The sequence below is a fragment of the Globicephala melas genome, chromosome 5 (assembly GCF_963455315.2).
Source record: "Globicephala melas chromosome 5, mGloMel1.2, whole genome shotgun sequence".
NCBI classification, from domain to species: domain Eukaryota; kingdom Metazoa; phylum Chordata; class Mammalia; order Artiodactyla; family Delphinidae; genus Globicephala; species Globicephala melas.
The window spans coordinates 63,951,702-63,972,225 of NC_083318.1; the positions used below are offsets into that span (position 1 = coordinate 63,951,702).

The following is a 20,524-nucleotide window of genomic DNA, read 5'->3' on the forward strand; positions in this document are numbered from 1 at the left end:
TCCCGTATACCTCCTGCCCCCACACATGCATAGCCTTCCCCATTATCAGCATCCCCCACCAACATACATATCTTTTACAGTGGTTGAATCTACATTGATATGTCATAATCACCCAAAGTCCATAGTTTACCTTAGGGTTCACTCTTGGTATTGTTTATTCTGTGAGTTTGGACAAATGTCTAATGACATGTATTTATCATTATAGTATTGTACAGAGTATTTTCACTGCCCTAAAAATCCTCTGTGCTCTGCCTGTTCATCCTTCCCTCTCTCAAAACACTGACAACCACTGATTTTTTAACTGTCTCCATAGTTTTGCTTTTCCAGAACGTTATAGAGTTGGGATTGTGTAATATATAGCCTTTTCAGATTTGCTTGTTTCACTTGATAATGTGTATTTAAGTTTTCTCCATGTCTCTTCATGGCTTGATAATTATTTTTATTGCTGTATAATATTTCATTGGATGTAACAGCTTGTTTATCCATTCTCCTGTTAAACGACATCTTGTTGGCTTCCACGTTTTGGCAATCATGAATAAAGCTGCTATAAACATCTGTGTGCAGGTCTTTGTGTGGACATAACTTTTCACGTCCCTTTGGTAATTACCAAGGAGTGTGATTGCTGGATCATATGGTAAGAGTATGTTTAGTTTTTTAAGAAACTGCCAAACTGTCTTCCACAGTGGCTGTATAATTTTCTATTCCCACTAGTAATGAATGAGAGTGCCTGTTGCTCCACAACCTTGTCAGCATTTGCTCTTGTCAGTGTGCTGGATTTGTGCCATTCTAATAGGTGTGTAGCAGTATCTCACTTTAATTTGCATTTCCCCATGACTTGACTAGGGTGTCTTTTCATATGCTTATTTGCCATCTGTGTGTCTTCTTTGGTGAGGTGTCTGTTTGGGTCTTTGGCCTTTTTTTAAAAAAAAATAAATTTATTTATTTATTTTGGCTGTGTTGGGGCTTTGTTGCTGTGTGCAGGCTTTTCTCTAGTTGCGGTGAGCAGGGGCTACTTTTCGTTCAGGTGCGCGGGCTTCTCATTGTGGTGGCTTCTCTTGTTGTGGAGCATGGGCTCTAGGTGTGTGGGTTTCAGTAGTTGTGGCTTGAGGGCTCTAGAGCGCAGGCTCGGTAGTTGTGACGCACGGGCATAGTTGCTCCGTGGAATGTGGGATCTTCCCGGACCAGGGCTCGAACCCATGTCCCCTGCATTGGTAGGTGGATTCTTAACCACTGCACCACCAGGGAAGTCCCTTTGATCCATTTTTTTTTTTTTTTAAATCTTTTGAGGAACCTCCATACTGTTTTCCATAGTGGCTGCGGCCAATTTATATTCCCACCAACAGTGCACAAAGGTTCCCTTTTCCCACGTCCTTACCAACACTTGTTATTTATTCTCTTTTTGATAATAGTTGTAGAATGCATAAATTTATTTTTATTTTTATTTTGCGGTACGCGGGCCTCTCACTGTTGTGGCCTCTCCCATTGTGGAGCACAGCCTCCGGACGCGCAGGCTCAGCGGCTATGGCTCACGCCCCCAGCCGCTCCACGTCATGTGGGATCCTCCCGGACCGGGGCACGAACCCGTGTCCCCCACATCGGCAGGCGGACTCTCAACCACTGCGCCACCAGGGAAGCCCACTTTGGCCCATCTTTAAATTAGGTTGTTATCTTATTGTTGAAGTTTAAGAGTTTTTTGTGTATTTTGGATAACAGTCCTTTATCGGATATTTCTTTTGCAGGTATTGTCTCTCAGTCTGTGGCTTGTCTTCGCTCTCTTGACATTGTCTTTTGCAGAACAGTTTTTTATTTTAATGAAGTCCTACTTATCAGTTATTTCTTTCATGAATTGTTCCTTTGGTGTTGTATCTTAAAAAATCATAGTCATACCCATGCTTTATACTTTTATATATTATATTTATGTTTGTGATCCATTTTGAGTTAATTTTTGTGAATGGTGTAAGGTCTGTGCCTAGGGTGTGGTTTTTTTGTTGTTGTTGTTGTTTTTTGCGGGATCTCAGTTCTTACACCAGCGATTGAACCCAGGCCATGGCAGCAAAAGCTGAAATCCTCACCATTAGGCCACCAGGGAATTTCCTGCATGTGTATATCTTATTGTTTCAGCACTGTTGTTGAAAAGACTGTCTTTGCTCCATTGTATTGCCTTTGCTGTTTTTTTTAAAGATCAGTTGACTGTATTTATGTGGGTCTCTTTCTGGGCTGTCTATTCTATTGCATTGACTTATTTGTTAAATCTTTGGCCAATATTACATTGTCTTGAGGTCTGTAACTTTATAGTAAGTATTGAAATTGGGTAGTGTCCTTTATTTTTTTGGTTCTTCTTTGATATCATTCATCAGGGTTTTGTAGTTTTCCTCATATAGGTTTTGCACATATTTTGTTAGATTTATACGTATTTTTTTCTTTTTTCTTTTTTTAATTTCTGATGTTAATGTAAGTGGTATTATGTTTTTATTATTATTATTATTATTTTTGAGGTATGCGGGCCTCTCACTGTTGTGGCCTCTCCCGTTGCAGAGCACAGGCTCTGGATGCACAGGCTCAGCGACCATGGCTCATGGGCCCAGCCGCTCCGCAGCATGCGGGATCTTCCTGGACGGGGGCACGATCCCGTGTCCCCTGCATTGGCAGGTGGACTCTCAACCACTGCGCCACCAGGGAAGCCCCGGTATTATGTTTTTAATTTCAAATTCTGCTTGTTTACTCCTGGTATGTAGGACGGCAGTTGACTTTTGTATGTTAACCGTGTATCCTGCAACCTTTGTATCATCACTTAGTTGTTCTAGGAATTACTCTGTTCTTTCAGATTTTCTACAGAGATGATTATTTCAAACAAAGACAGTTTTATTTTTTCCTTCCCAATATGTACACCTTTTATTTCCTTTTCTTGTTTTATTACATTGGCTTGAACTTCAAGTATGATGTTGAAAAGGAGTGGCAAGAGGGGATATCCTCACATTGTACCCGATCTTACTGGGAAAGTGTTGAGTTTCTCACCAATTAGTATGATGTTCGTTGTAGCTTTTTTGCAGATATTCTTTATCAAGTTGAGAGAGTTTCACTCTATTCCTGACTTACGGAGAGTTTTTATTGTGAATGAGTGTTAGATTTCATCACATGGTTTTCCTGCACCTTTTGATATGATCATGTGGTTTTTGTTTTTTAGCCTGTTGATTGGTTGGATTACACTAATTCTATTTTTGAATGTTGAACCAGCCTTGTATATACCTGGGATTAAATCCCACTTGGTGGGGATATATGTATACATATAGCTGATTCACTTTGTTATACAGCAGAAACTAACACAACATTGTAAAGCAATTATACTCCAATAAAGATGTTAAAAAAAAAATCCCAGTTGATTGTGGTGTATAATTTTTATATGTTATTGGAATCAATTTGCTAATATTTTGTTGACGATTTTTGCATCCCTGTTCATGAGAGATATTGGTCTGTAGTTTTCCTTTCATCTGTGTTTGTCTCCTTTTAGTATTAGGGTAATGCTGGCCTCACAGAAAGAATTAGGAAGTATTTTGCAACTATTCTGTGAAAGAGATTGTAGGGAATTTCTTCCATAAATGTTTGGTAGAATTCATCTTTGACACCATCTGGGGCTGGTGCTTTTTGTTTTGGAAAGTTATTAATTATTCAACTTCCTTAATAAATACAGTCCTTATTCAGAGTATCTATTTGTTTTTGTTTTGACGGAGTGTGTCTTTCAGAGAATCAGTCCACTACATCTAGGTTATCAAATTTGTGAGCATAATCATTCGCAGTACTCTTTTATTCCTTTGTCTGTGGGATTAGTAGAGATGGCCTCTTTCATTTCTGATATTTAGTAATTTGTGTCTTGGCTCTTTTTTGTTGTTGTTGTTAACCTGTCTAGAGGCCCATCAATATACTTGATTGTTTCAAAGGACCAGCTTTTGGTTTGGTTGATTTTCCTTTGTGTTTTCAATTTCATTGATTTCTGCTCTAATTTTTATTTTTATTTTTTTAGGCCGCACTGTGCGGCATGTGGGATCTTAGTTCCCCAACCAGGGATTGAACCTGTGCCCCAGGGAAGTCCCTCTGCTCTAATCTTTAAATTAATTTTTCTTTTGCTTCCTTTGTATTTAATTTTTTCTTTTTCTAGTTCCGTAAGGTAGAATCTTAGATTATTGGTTTTTTCTTCTTTTCTAATACATGCATTCGGTGTGAATTTTGCTCTAAGCACTATACTTCATGAAATCCCACAAATTCTGTTAAGTTGTACTTTTGTTTTCAAAGTTGGAAATGTTAAAAAATTTCTCTTAATATGTCTTATTTCACTCATGTGTTATTTAGAACTGTGTTGTTTAGTATTTTGAGGTTTTCCTGCTATCTTTCTGTTAATTGATTTCTAGTTTAACTCCATTGTGGTCTGAAAGCATGCTTTGTATGATTTCTGTTCTTCTGAATTTGTAAGGTGTGTTTTGTGGCCCCAAATATGGTTTACCTGGTAAATATTCTGTGTGACCTTGAGAAGAATGTGTATCTTGCTGTTGGATGAAATAGTCTATGGTTATCAATTAGATCCAGTTTGATTGTTGGTGCTAATTAGTTCAGCTGTGTCCTTACTGTCTTTCTGCCTGTGGATCTGTCAAATACTGGCAGAGGAGTGTTTTAGTCTTTTGCTGTAATACTGGACTCATCTAACTCTCTTTGTAGTTCTATTGCTTTTGCCTTATGTATTTTGAAACTCTGTTGTTATGCTTATACAGTTTAAGTTTTTTGTTGTTTTTGTTTTGTGTTTTTGGCCATGCCGAGCGGCTTGCGGGATCTTAGTTCCCCATTGAAGTCCTCAGGGAAGTCCCCAGTTTAAGTATTTTTAATGTCTTCTTGGATAATTGACCTGTTTATCATTACATCATGTCCCTCTTTATTCCTGGTAATTTTCCTTGCTGTGAAATCTGCTTTGTCTGAAATTAAAATGACTACCATTTTCTTTTTTTTTTAAAAAATTATTTATTTATTTGGCTGCATTGGGTCTTAGTTGTGGCACACGGGATCTTTGTTGCGGCATGTGGGATCAAACGTTGCAGCTCATGGGCTCTTTATTGTGGCACACGGGCTTCTCTCTAGTTGTGGTGAGTGGGCTCCAGAAAGCGTGGGCTCAGTACTTGCAGCGCCCAGGCTTAGTTGCCCCATGGCGTGTGGCATCTTAGTTCCCCGACCAGGGATCGAACCACATCCCCTGCATTGGAAGGCAGATTCTTTACCACTGGACCACCAGGGAAATCCCCACTACAACTTTCTTTGGATTAGTGTTTTTTTCTCCGTCCCTTTACTTTTTTTTTCAAAATTGTGATGTTGTAAAATACACAGAAAAGTCACCATCTTAACCATTCACGTTGCCGTGAATCCACTCTCCAGAGTGTATTCATCTTGCAAAACTGAAAGTCTATACCCAGTGAACAATAACTCCCTTTTCCCTCTACCCCCAGCTCCTGGTAACTACCATTTTACTTTCTGACTCTGTAAGTAGAATCATAAAGTATCTTTTTGTGACTGACTTATTTTACTTAGCATAATGTCCTCAAGGTGCATCCATGTTGTAACGTGTCAGATTTCCTTCCTTTTTAAGGCTGAATAATCCATTGTATACACCACATTTTGTTTATTTATTCATCTGCCAGTAAGCACTTGGGTTCTTCCACCTTTTGGCTTTTTTGAATAATCACGAACATGAGTGTGCAGATTATCTTATTTGAGACCCTGCTGCAGTTCTTTTGAGTATGTACCCAGAAGTGGAATTGCTGGATCACATGGTAATTCTGTTTTCCTTTTTATCTTTTTTTTTTTTGGGTGTGTGTGTGTGTGTGTGTTTTCAATTTTTTGATGAATTATATTGTTTTCCATTGTGGCCACACCATTTTATATTCCCACCAGTAGTGCACAGAGTTCCAGTTTCTTCACATCCTTGCCAACACTTGTTATTTCCAGTGTTTTTGATAGTGGCCATCTTAATGGATGCGAGGTGGTATCTCATTGTGGTTTCGATTTGCATTTTCCTAATAATAGTTGCATAGTGAATTGAGCATCTTTTTATGCACTTGATGGCCATTTGTATATCTTGTGGAGAAATGTCTATTCAAGTACTTTGCCATTAAATTTTTTTTTAATGGTTTCCCTATTATTTATTTTTTAAAATATTCATTCATTCATTATTTATTTATTGGCTGCGTCGGGTCTTAGTTGGGGTGCACGGGCTCTTCGTTGTGGTCTTAGTTGCAACTTTTCTCTAGTTGTGGCACGTGGGCTCCAGTGTGCATAGGCTATGTAGTTGCGGCATGCAGGCTGTTTAGTTGTGGCATGTGGGCTTAGTTGCCCTGCAGCATGTGGGATCTTAGTTCCTTGACCAGGGATCGAACTGGCGTTCCCTGAATTGCAAGACAGATTCTTAACCAGTGGACCACCAGGGAAGTCCCACTTTGCCATTTTTAAATTAGATTGTTTGTTTTTTGTTGTTGAGTTTAAGAGCTCTATATATTTTGGATATTAACCACTTGTCATTTATATGATTTGCAAATATTTTCTCCTATTCCATAGGTTACCTTTTCACTCTGTTGATTGTATGCTTTGATACACAGAAGTTTTTCATTTTGATGTAGTCTGTTTTATTTTTACTTTTGTTGCCTGTGTTTTTGGTGTTGTATTTAAAGTGATTTTTTATAGACAACATGAAGTTGAATCCGTTTTTTATCTACTTCAACAGTGTATTTTAATTATTTAGACCATTGACATGTAAGATCATAATTGATAGCTGGATTAATGCCTACCATATTTTTAAATGGTTTTCTGTTTATTGCCCTTGTTCTTTTTTTGTCTTTCACTCTTTTCTGCCTTATCTTGTTTTTAATTGATCATTTTATATGATTCTAGTTTTAGTTTTTTTCTTCTCTTAGCGTAGCAGTTGTGCTTTAAAAAAAAAAAAAACTTTACCCTTGAATTACCATACACACTTACTTAAAAATGCTCTTCTAGGAATTCCCTGGTGGTCCAGTGGTTAGGACTCTGCACTTCCACTGACGGGGGGCCTGGGTTCGATCCCTGGTTGGGGAACTAAGATCTTGCAAGCTGTGTAGCACAACCCCCCCCAAAAAATGCTCTTCCAGATAATACTACATTACTTCATGGGTAGTGCATATTTTATTTCATCTTCATTTATTCCTTTCCTAATGCTGTTGCTTGCTTTAAATACATTCAAAGTGTCTGATCGATATCATTATCCTTCTTTCTAAAGAATTTCTTTTAACATTTCTTGCAAGGCAGGTCTGCTGGCAATAGAGTCCCTTAATTTTTGTTTATCTGAAAAGTCTTTATTGTTGATTTCTGAGGGATAATTCCATTGGATATAGAAATCTAGGTTGGTGGGGCTTTTTTTTTTTTAACATTTTAAATGTATCACTCTATTCTCCTCTAGCTTCCATGAATCCGAAGAGAAGTCTAATGTAACTCTTATCATTGCTCCTGTATAGGCAAGGTGTTTTTTTTCCTCTGGCTTCTTTCAAGATGTTTTCTTTGTTCTGATTTTCTTCAGTTTGAATATGGTATGCTTAGGTATAGATTTTGGTTTGAACTCTGAGCTTCCTGGATCTGTGATTTGGTATCTGTCATTAATTTAGGGAAATTCTTAGTTATTGCTTCAAATATTTCTTGTTTTCTTCTCCTTCTGGTATTCCCATTACTCATATGTTACACCTTTTGGATATTCTGTTGTCTTTTTCATGTGTTTTTCCTTTGCATTTCAGTTTTGGAAGTTTCTATTGACACTTCTTCTAGCTCACTGATTCTTTCTCCACATTTATGTACTAATGAGTCCATCAAAAGCATTTTTTTTTTTTCTGTTACAATCTTTTTCATTTCTAGCATTTCCTTCTGATTCTTTCTTAGAGAGTCCATCTCTCTGCTTACATTACCCATGTGTTTTGGATGTTGTCAACTCTTTCTGTTACAGCACTTAGCATATTAGTCATAGTTTTAAATTTCCAGTCTAATTCCAACATTTCTGCCATATCTGAGTCTGGTTCTGATGCTTACTCTGCCTCTTTAAACTGTGTTTTTTGTCTTTTAGTATGCCTTGTAATTTTTTTCTTGAAAGCCAGACATAATGTACTAGAAAAGGAACTATACAAGTAGGTCTTTAGTGTTACCTTTTATGTTTATCTAGCTAGGGTTTAGGCTGTGTTTACAATTTGCAGTAGCTATAGGTGTCAGGCTAGAGGGGGCTGGAGGGTATTGCCCCTCCCTCAGGTTGGTTAGATCTGTTAAAACCCCAATTGATGTTATGCTCTGGTGAAATAGTTTCGCTTGCGGGCAGGCTTTGTTAAGAAGAATCAAATACTCTGGGCTTATTTCTAAATAAAAGAAATGGCTACTTTCTCCCTTCCCTTGCCAGAAGCATGAGGGGATTTTTCTCTGATCTTCACTGTGAAAACCTTGTAGGAATCCTGGAGGTGAAAATTCACAAAAGTGGTAGGGCCCCCTGGAGTTTTTCACTCTCAAATTTATCCCCACTGTGCCTCCAGCAATGTCAATTACAATTTAGGTTTTCATACTCTGGTAGTGGTTCAAGCAGAGATGCTTGTGAGCTTTTGTTCTGGTTTGTCTTTTTCTGCCCATTTGTCTCTCCAGTTATGGGGGCTGTGGTTGACCCTGTGACTTCAAGTCTCTGATGGATCTAAGAAGAGTAGTTGATTTTCAGTTTGGACAGTCATTTATTCTTCTCATTTCGGATTTCACCCATTCTACCCCATTCCATCTTCTTCATTACATTATCTGCCATCCTTACTTTTAACGTCTAACTCTACCATAGCTGTGTCATGAGCATTTAAACATACTGTTGAATGGCTATGTTATAAAGAAACCCCACCTTCTGCCCTCTTTCTTCGTCCAAACTACTGCTTTGTTTCTCACTTCCCCCTTTATAGCCAACATTTGGAGTTCTCTCTAATCATGCTCTCCATTTCCTCACCATTCATGACTATCCAGTTAATAATAGTGGGTGTTTTTATCTTTTCACTTTGCAAAGACCTCCCAGCTGCTCAGCCTTTTTAAAGTGTTTCAGTCAGAGCGAAAGTTACACGTGTATGTGTTTAAAATAATTTTCAAACAGCACCATGGTCTCCCATTTACCTCAGATCCATAGTTCTTCGTTTTCCTACCCTCAGAGATCCACCATTGCCAATTTCTTGTATGTGTTTTCGGAAGTTTGTGTGTGTGCACATTCAGGGCTTTCACTGTGAAGAAGATAATTTTTGCTTATTTTTTCTTTGTGCAGTCTTAATAGTAATATATGTAAAGTCTAAAGTCTCTTTGAGTTAAGTGTAAAATAAAAATTCTAAATGGTAAATATTGTGTCATAGTGTAAATGGTGGTATGTATTTCTTACTGGGCAGACACTGGGGCATCCTATAATTGATGGTATCTTAAGAGTTGGTGAAATAGAATGTATATGCCTTGGCTCCTGCATCATCTTTAGAACCAGGCTTTTCTGATTATTAGCTGTGTGTGATCTCTTTGTGTCTTAGTTTCCTTATTGGTAAACACATAAAGTTGTGAGGGTTAAATGAATTATTACATATAAGTCAGTTAGGATACAGCTTATATGGTGTATTAGTTATTAATCTCTCAGCAACATTAACTACTCTGCTTTTTTTTTTTTTCTAAATTATTTACTTTTGGCTGCGTTGGGTCTTCGTTGCTGCGTGCAGGCTTTCTCAAGTTGTGGCAAGCAGGGGCTGCTCTTCGTTGCGATGCGCGGGCTTCTTATTGCGGTGGCTTCTCTTGTTGTGGAGCAATGGCTCTAGGCGCGCAGGCTTCAGTAGTTGTGGTGTGCGGGCTCAGTAGTTGTGGTGTGCGGGCTTCAGTAGTTGTGGTGTGTGGGCTCAGTAGTTGTGGCTTGTGGGCTCTAGAGTGCAGGCTCAGTAGTTGTGGTGCACGGGCTTAGTTGCTCTGTGGCAGGTGGGATCTTCCCGGATCAGGGCTCGATCCCGTGTCCCCTGCACTGGCAGGCGGATTCTTAACCACTGCACCACCAGGGAAGCCCTAACTGCTCTTCTCTTTGAAACATTTTTCTTTCTTTGGTGCCAGTGATAACAGAGTATCCTGGATTTTCCTCTTGTTCACCATATCTTCAGCCAAGCTCACTCCTGAACTCTAGACCTGAGTTTTCAATTGTCTACTTGGCCTTTTGGATTTTCGTAAATATCTTTTTTCAACATGTCCAAAGCTGAATTTTTGATTTTCCCTCTTCCCCAAACTCTGACCCCTCAATTTCCCGTTTCCTTATCTTAGTTATTGTTTTACCATCCACCCAGTGGAAAATCAAAACCGTAAGAGTGATCCTTGTTCCCTCCTTAAGATCATACAGTTTTAGTATATAATAACTAAGTTCTATAAATTTTATCTCCTGCCAGTCTTAATTCATCTGCTTCTCTTCATCTCAGTGTACTTTCTAATCACTCTCACTGGATTCCTAACCTTCTTCTCTGTATCTGCTTTAATCTCCCTCCAGGCATTTCCCTCCCACTGCAGCCAGGATGTTTTAAAAGACCCAAATCTGTTTGTCTTGTCACAACTTTTTTTTCTTATTGTTCTTCATGACCCTGCATAATCTGGCTCCTGCCTACTTTCCCTCCCTCATTTCTGCTCTTTTATTCTGTGTATTCTAGTCACATTGGTGGCTTTTCAATTTCTAAACATGCCAAGTCCTTCCTCGCCTCTACTTTGCATAGGATGAACTTTCTGCCTGAAATGCTGTCATTGCCTAAGTTAAATCGTTTAAAGGTGATTTCCTGAGGGAATCCTCTTCTTAATCATGATTCATGATATCCTATCCTTCATTTAAAAATTATATAATTTGTTGCTTAATACCTTAGAATGAAAACTCTATTTATGGGGATAAGGTAGGTTAGAGAACATTTCTGGTTGATGATTTTACCACCAGTACCTATTTGCCTTGCAAATGGTGGGTACTTAATAAATATTCATGGAATTAGTAGGTTCAGAACTGTAATTATTCTGTATTCTAGATTGTGTGAAGTGTGATGACAAAAGTCCAGAAAGTAAAATTTTAATGGCACACTGTTTCTGTAATTGGAGAGGCTATTATTTCCTGGTTCTTTGGCGCTACACTGTCCAGTACTGTACCCACTAGCTATGTGTGATTTTTTCTTTTCCTTCAAGTTTAAAAAAAATTATTCTTTTTTTTTTTTTTGCGGTATGCGGGCCTCTCACTGTTGTGGCCTCTCCTGTTACGGAGCACAGGCTCCGGACACGCATGCTCAGCAGCCATGGCTCACGGGCCCAGCTGCTCCATGGCATGTGGGATCCTCCCGGACCGGGGCACGAACCCGCGTCCCCTGCATCGTCAGGTGCCACCAGGGAAACCCCAAAATTACTCTTTTAAAAAGTGTATTAGTCAGTGGTTTTTAGTATATTCACAAGGTCAACCACTGTGCCACCAGGGAAGCCCCAAAATTACTCTTTTAAAAAGTGTATTAGTCAGTGGTTTTTAGTATATTCACAAGGTTGTGCAGTTATTACAAGTATATAATTCCAGAACATTCTTGTCACCCCAAAAAGAATCCCTGATTAACAGATCCTTCCTATTTTCCCCTCCTCCCTGAGAAACCGATATTTTACTTTCTGTTTCTGTGGATCTGCCTATCACATGTGCCTTTAGAACACTTAAAGTGTGGCCATTCCAAATTGCAGGTGCTGTAATTGTAAGTTAGACACTGAATCTTGAAGACTTAGTATTATAAAATGTGAAGTATCTCAGAAATTTTAATTACATATTAAAATAATTTTTAATATATTGGAGGTAAATATTAAAATTAATTTCTCCTGTTTCCTTTTACTCTTTTTAATGTGATTACTAGAAAAATTTAAAAATACATTTGTAAAACACTCCCTCACACCATACACAAAAATAAACTCCAAATGGCTTAAAGACTTAAAATATAAGACATGACACCATAAAACTCCTAGAAGAAAACATAGGCAAAACGTTCTCTGGCATAAATTGTACCAGTGTTTTCCTAGGTCAGTCTCCCAAGGCAATAGAATTAAAAGCAAAAATAAACAAATGGGACCTAACCAAACTTAAAAGCTTTTGCATAGCAAAGGAAACCATGAACAAAACGAAAAGACAACCTGTGGACTGGGAGAAGATATTTGCAAATGCTATGACCAACAAGGGCTTAATTTCCAAAATATACAAACGGCTCATACAGCTCAATAACAAAAAAACCAAACAACCCAATCAAAAAATGGACAGGAAACCTAAATAGACATTTCTCTAACGAAAACATACAGATGACCAGCGGGCACATGAAACAATGCTCAACGTCATTAATTATTAGAGAAGTGCACATCAAAACTACAATGAAGTATCACTTCATACCAGTCAGAATGGCCATCATTAAAAAATCTACAAATTTTAAATGCTGGAGAGGGTGTGGAGGAAAGGGAACCCTCCTATGTTATTGGTGGGACTGTAAATTGGTGCAGCTACTATGGAAAATAGTACGGAGGTTCCTTAAAAAACTAGAGTTGCCATACGATCCAGCAATCCCACTCCTGGGCGTATATCCAGATAAAACTATAATACAGAAAGATACATGCACCCCAGTGTTCATAGCAGCACTATTTACAATAGCCAAGACATGGGAGCAACCTTAATGTTCATCAACAGATGAATGGATAAAAAAGATGTGTATATACATATACATATACACACACGATGGAATACTAGTCCGCCATATAAAGAATGAAATAATTCCATTTGCAGCAACATGGATGGACCTAGAGATTATACTAAGTGAAGTACGTCAGAGAAAGACAAATATCATATCACTTATATGTGGAACCTAAAGAAATGATACAAATGGGGAGTTCCCTGGAGGTCCAGTGGTTAGGACTCAGTGCCTTCACTGAGGTGGCCCGGGTTCAAGCCCTGGTTGGGGAACTAAGATCCCGCAAGTTGCATGCCCCCCGCCCCCCAAAAAAAGATGCAAATGAACTTATTTACAAAATAGAAACAGACTTACATAGAAAACAAACTTATGGTTACTAAAGGGGAAGGGGGTGTGGAAGGGATAAATTGAGAGTTTGGGATTAGCAGATACAAACTGCTATGTATAAAATAGATAACAACGTCGTACTGTTTAGCACAGGAAACTGTATTAAATATCCTGTAATAAATCATAATGGAACAGAATATGAAAAAGAATATATATGGGGGATTCTGTGGTGGTCCAGTGGCTAAGACTGTACACTCCCAATGCAGGGGCCCTGGGTTTGATCCCTGGTTAGGGAGCTAGATCACACATGCTGAACTAAAGATCCGGAGTGCTGCAACTAAGACCCGACGCAGCCAAATAACTAAATAAATATTTTTTAAAAAAGCATATATATGGGCTTCCCTGGTGGTGCAGCAGATGAGAATCTGCCTGCTAATGCATGGGACACGGGTTCGAGCCCTGGTCTGGGAGGATCCCACATGCCGCGGAGCAGCTAGGCCCGTGAGCCACAACTACTGAGCCTGCGCGTCTGGAGCCTGTGCTCCGCAACAGGAGAGGCCACGATAGTGAGAGGCCCGCGCACCGAGATGAAGAGTGGCCCCCGCTTGCCACAACTAGAGAAAGCCCTCGCACAGAAGCAAAGACCCAACACAGCAAAAATAAATAAATAAATTTTAAAAAAAAAAGAAAAGAGAAAGAGAAATGGTCATATAATTACCATTTTTTAAAAAAAGCGTATATAAGTATAACTGAATCACTTTGCTGTATACCAGAAGCTAACACAACATTGTAAATCAACTATATTTCAATTAAAAAAAATACAATCACTTATGAATAACTGGAAAAAAATAAAGTACATTTGTGGCTTATGTTATATTTCTATTGGATAGCACTGGTCTAGAATTTGGTTTTTAGTAAGGACCACAAATGTGTCCCCATGGCCTCAGTTTCACATTTTTCTTCTAGTCTCTTAGTTTCCATGTCAGCCCTGCATTGGAAATGTGAATGTCCCAAGTTTCAGGTTTTTAACTGCTTAGGAGGTGGAAATGTTTCTTCTTGAGCCCTAGAATAGTAGGGGAAACATAAGTCATTTATGTTAAATTATGAGAAAGTAATGGCAAGTGTTAAAAAAGCCTCATTTCCAACAAATGAGGAAGAATTGAACTTCACATTTATTTACATGATAATAATGAGCAGTGTTCCTGAATTTTGGTAGTAGTGATTTGACTAGGAAACAAATTAATAGTTTTTTTAATAGCATATGAGAATTATCTATAACTTTAGGAGTCATTTATAATTATATTTGCTTATCTGAAATTTGGATTTAAATTATATTTTAGAAAACTTTTTCCAGAATAAATAGGAGAGGCTAAAGTGATAAATTATTCCTTTAAAGTATAATATTTGCTTTATTTAGAAGTTTTCTGCTCCAACATCATTATCAAAAGTCAACATATTGAAGTGTTAAATGGCTACTATACATTCAGCATTTACTATTTGGTAGGCATTAATATTGTATTCATTAAATTCCCCCATGAACTGTATGTGGTAGGTACTATTATAATTCCCAATTGACTGAGGATGAAACTGAGGTATGGAGTGGTTAGTTAACTTGCTCAAGGTCACATAGGTAGTACGTTTTAAACAGGTTAAACAACAGTAGCTTATACTTAGTGCTTTCTCAATAAAATCTATCAATTTTTAGTTTTTCCCAGGAGAATGTAAGCTCCAAGTGGGTAGGGACTTAGTTTTGTCACTTAGTTGTTTCACTGACAGTTGAGATTGCTTTCTGGCATGTAGTAGATCCCAGGAATTATTTGAAAGAATTTTGTGATGATGATTATGTCAGTTCATCAAGAGACTTGGCCTTGAGAATCTACTAGAATTGCTTTAAATTTTGCACTGTTGCTTATTAGCAGTAATGTTCGTTTATCTACCACTTCCAAATTAACTTCAGTGTTATGTACTGTTTGGCATACTTTATGCATGTTATATCTTAATAAAATATTTAATAAAAAATTGTTTACTAGGAGCTGTAGCTTTTGTTCATCTCTTTTCCTTTTATGTGTTGGAAATGCATTAGAGCCACGAGGAAACGTAAGAAAAATCAAGACTACCAGAGGTCCCACTGTGTGTTCAGATAAGTTGGGAGAAGAAAATATAGTAAAGCAACTTTCCAACAGTTCTTAGAAAAAATAGTATAGTGATAAAACAATTCAAGGTTTCATCCGAAAGCCTCAGCCTCCCTGGTTGTTGCAGTCATTAAAATCGAAAACACATTATTTTGTTTATTTTTAGAAATTACAGTTTCCATTCTTAGTTTGGAAACAGACCTGTGAAATAAATTTTATAAAATAGGGCTTTGAAATCAAAGGTTTTTGTAATTAATAGTGTTAGGAGAAGGGTAACTATGCTACTTCTATCCAGGAAATTTTCATTTAATTCTGAGGTGTATTCTCATTTTACAATAATAAAATTGAGAGTTAGATGGTGACTTACCTGAATTAACATCACAAATAAGTGGCGGAACTGGCAATCACCTCACATCTGTCTGACTTCCAAGGCCATGATTTTTTAAAATACTGTCTGTCATTTTGCTGTTTTCCATTTTTTCCCCTTTCAGTTCTTGAGTCTTAAAGTGGGATTTTAAGTTATTTTGTGTGGGCAGTGGGGTTGGAGTTTTGGATTGTGGAAATACTGGATGTTTGAATTAAAGTATGGATGTAATAAATGATAATTGTTGCGTGATAGAAAAATTAAGCTGTGAAAAATCTGTCTTTAACTTTCCATTTTCTTTTTATCTTTGGTTATCTGTGGATAAAAACCCTACCCTAGAACACAGAATACTTTATAATGGGATTCATCATGGTGATTGTATTTTCTTGAGTTGTTTAGTAAATTTTTCATACACGAATAGTGTTCTTTCCCTAGAGTGAAAAAAAGACTCACTTTTCTCTGAATTACAATTTTGGGGGAATGAGGACAGAGGTAATATTTGTTTATTAATATTTGTTTACTTAGCATTTTACTAAACAAACAGTTGGGGACAATCTAGAAGGCAGCTTTTCTAATTTGTTACTTCTTTCTACCCTTCCCCAAACTTCAGTGTAGTAAGTGTCCTTTAGTATCCTGCCATTTTAGGATTATTTACTTCTTTTGGGGAAGGGGATATTGTGGGAACCTTATAGAGAACTTTGAAAGCATTCACGATTTGCAAGATTCGGTTACTCTTGTTTCCCTTAGAAATCGTAGGGGAGAAAAATAGATGTCTGTAAGTTACACTTTTGGTTTCTTAAATTGGTCGGTGAACGAACGTCTGGTGCCTATGATTTTCATTTAAACATTAATTCCTGTGCTTACTGGAAAAAGTATTTTACCATTACTAAAATTGTACATTTCATCCTCTTCTGAAAATACCAAGGATGATAATGATTTTTTTAGGGCACAGGAAGAAGTTCCCCGTTATGCATATTTATAATTAAATTTAATTTGGGGGTAAAATTATCTTCAGAAAAATATGAAATACTTTAATCCCAAATGTAGAAAAAGGTTATGAAATAAACCAGTACTAGTTAAAATGCATAAAGTAAGTTTTTTAATCCTATGTTCTTATTAAAAGATAAGATAAATTAGGAGTCATTAAATCTTTAAAATTTGAGTTTTAAATTATGTATTTTTTCTGTACTTAACGTTCGGTACTAAACTGTTTAGTACAGAGAAAGTGAAAATGATGGTATCTTCTCCTGGGGGTGAGGGGAGGAAGTCAGGGACCTTAAAACAATAATTCCTACACTGTTTCATCCAGTAAGCAAGTTTAAGAAGGTGGGTTCAAAAGCAAAAATTTACTTTTGAAATCTTGTCGGGCTTTCTTTCATAAGAGTACATGTGTCACTTAGGTATAAAGTGTAAAGTACAAAATAAGTAGATGTAGATAAATATAAAAATCCTAACCAAAAAATGAAAGGAGAGCTTTGTATATTAAGGATTTATGTTTTAAAAAATTGAGAAAAGGGGAGGATCATTGTGTTTGGTGAATAGACCAGTAAGATACTGGGGTAGGTTACATAATGTAAGCGGAGAGCCCATTTGCAGGCAGGTACTTGGGAGCGTTAAAGTGAATCCCACTGGAAGGTTTCCTGAATCATGATCACTGTTTACTATGAGAAGGGATTGTTAAAGGTTATTGAGAGATTGAAGTGATAATATTGATATGACAGTACTTTGAGAAGTGTAAAGTACAAAATAATTAGCTGTAGATAAATATAAAAATCTGTTTTGAGAAGTAAGTAATTGCCATTGAAGTAAACTAAGCAGAAAAACAGTTTGAGGAAGGCATTAGAAGATTCTGTTGAGGCATTTACGCTTTAGGAATTATTGTGGAAAGCGATATTAATTAGACACTTAGAGCTTTCATCATCCTGGTTGATGGTGTAGTATTTCAGTTAACCTAAACATCTAGAAATTTAAGTGAGAGCTTATAGCCTAAATAGTTTTTAATGATCTTGAATTTTCTGTTGGGGCTAGAACCCATGTAGCCCGGGGGTATCGAATTGCAGAGTTCATCTACAGATGAATAGAATTATCACTTTGGACCTAACACACATGAACTCAGCAAATATAAAATAAAGGTATCTGCTAGTTTTCTCAAAACATTCCTGTAAAGTCAACCAGACATTGTACTGTTGTTCAAAGTGGTGTTATGTCATTAAAAACATTGCAGTTAAAATTTGTTAGTATTTTTGTTTTAAATATTCAGATTGGCTAATTACGTTCTAGAAAAGCAGACTATTATTTTTACTAGAGCAGATAAGCTTATGAAAGAGCGTGTTTCAAAATTTTTTATAGGTAATACTTTAATAAAAATAGGCCTTTTTCTTGCTGATATAACTAACATTTATTTTCTGTTTATTTTTAAGACGAGCAAAAATCAAATTAAAGTAGATCTTGTAGATGAGAATTTTACAGAATTAAGAGGAGAAATAGCAGGACCTCCAGACACACCATATGAAGGCAAGTACTTTTTTCTGTATCAAAATATTGTGCATATTAGAACTTGTCCGAAACATTAAATCAGAATAATCTCAAGCATTTATAAACTACGTGAAAGGTAACTTCATTTGGCTTAAGGATATATACAGCAGTTTTTAAATAATAAATTTAGATACTTATCTAGACTGATTTTTCTTACTGAATTTTAGCTAATTTTTTTCTTTTTCCAAAGAGCCAAGTTACAGGTTATATTATGTTAGAATCTAACAGTATAAAACAAATAGCATGTTAAGACTTTAACTTATATGGACTCTCAGTTACCCTTCATATGGTATCTGTAAACAAACCTTGCCTTAAATTTCTGACTTATGTTAATTTTTAAAGAAAAGGCTTCTCTCCCCTGTTTGTCATTTAGCATGTAATTTACTCATATGTCTTCATACAGGCTGTATTTCAAATATTTAATTTTCTTTATTCAGGAAAGCTTTGAGTGATCGTTTCAAGACATATAGAAAGGAGACAGTTTTGCTGAACTCTGTGTTTACAAACTAAGTCTATAGCTACTTTAGACCATGGAATTGGGTGGTAAGATACAGAAAGAAGCTTTATAGCTTTTTATTTCCTCATTAGGCAGATCTTCAGTAGTGAGTGTTACTGTAAATTTGGATTATATAGCATAACCAAGATTCTTGCATATAATAAGCATTCAAATATTTGTTTAATGGAAATCATGTCACGGAATTTGTAGTAGTAGCACTTATTGAGTTCTTACTTGTTAGAGGTTTACGTGTACTTTCTCATTCACTCCTTACAACCAATCTTAAGAGGTAAGTACGGTTATCACTGTTTCATAGATAAAGAAACTTAAGCTCAGGCAAGTTAAGTAACTTGGCTAAGACATCTAAGCAGCACAGCTGGGATTTGAGTCCTAATAGCCATTGACTCCAAAGCCTGTGTTTCTAATCACTTTCTGCTCTTGAATAAATCAGGATTGATTGAATATTGGAAGTGGTGGTTATGTCTCCTTTGAATGTAGTGGTTCTACAATTCTGTAATGAACAGTTACCCAAAATTTTTCAGAAAAATTCAACGTTCTAGACTGTGTTTCTCTTTTCATTCAAAGTTTTAAAGACCCTAGAATGTCTTCAGCACATTCTACCAAATCTTAAATGACAATATTTTATTTTCTGTTTTATAGTTCATATGAGCCATTTCTAGACTTATTTAATTTTGTATATTGTTTTATGAGTGCCTCCTGTATGCCAGGCCTCATCTGGATGCTTTCATGGATGCTATTCATTTAGTCCTTTTGACAGTTGTTAGATGGAGAAGAGATCTTTAGTTATCTTATAAAAATCAAGTTCGTCCTTAATAGCAGATATTGTTTGTAATGATATACAAGCTTCTTCTTGAAGGCATACATTATAAATATTCTTGAATTACTTTTTAGGTTGTTTAGATGTATTTTTGAAAGATATTAGGGCAGTAGCATTATCACCATGGAGCTCTTCCAGTAAATTGATATTTATAAACAAGAGATCTCCTGAACTAGGCAGAATGTTTATTATTACCTTCTTAGCAACCCTTAATAAAGGTACATGAATTTTTAAAAAATTGGACAATACTTATTTGTAGGATGATTAAATTATAACTATACCACATTCATTAGTTAGAAACAAGTTTGGTCATTTTTAAGTGCTTATGTCTGCTGCTGCCACTAAACGAGACATTAATGTTTGATAAAATTAGTTTTAATATGCTTCTTGGGTATATATTTGAAGTAGATAAACTTAAATTGTATTCTTTTTATCATAAAACTATTGAAGTTGTTCATTTTGTTTAAGAAAAGCACATTTGAGGGCATAAACTTAGATACTTTTTTTGAAATACGAACAGGGGTAAAATATTTTGCTAATATTTATCTCAGGACTCTTGCTAAATTTTGAGGGATTTTTTTTGAAGGTTTTTGTTGTTGTTGTTTTATCTCAATAGCCAGGGCAAAAGTTTACATGTGGAATGTTAAATTGTTAATAACATCATTAAGAAATCAGGTAGCTATTTTATGTAGTGTTAAAAGTAATCAGATTGAGTTAAAATGACCGTATTGTACATGTTTTCTTCTTTTGCCTTAACGGCTCAGTGGCAGAGGAACAATTTAGTTCTTGAGGCTTTGTACCTAAGAGTTGTTTTAAATTTATGGAATCATTCTTGGTATTTTTTGAAAAATTCATCCCTTCCCCATTTAAAGATTATAAATGTGTAGTAGTAAAAGCTGTTCTTCAAGAAGTAAATGTTTTATAGTGAAAACTGTTATGATAATAATAATGTAGTTATCATAAAGCTCCCTTAGTTGTGTTACTCTGATATATATCAAATAATGCTGTGGTTAATGCTGTATTGATTATATATTGAAGTTGTCAAATAATGCAAGACAGAGCATACCAATAGCATATGGAGTAGAAATAGGA

General features: G+C 36.4%; 1 protein-coding gene across 1 annotated transcript in view; it reads left to right on the plus strand.

Annotated features, from left to right (window-relative positions):
• The window catches only part of UBE2K (ubiquitin conjugating enzyme E2 K), an 80,742-nt gene that overhangs the window by 23,120 nt on the left and 37,098 nt on the right, over positions 1-20,524 (plus strand). The window contains exon 2 of the mRNA XM_030881082.2: positions 17,984-18,077. Coding sequence (XP_030736942.1) covers positions 17,984-18,077 — 94 coding nt within the window. The remainder of the gene's footprint in view (positions 1-17,983; positions 18,078-20,524) is intronic.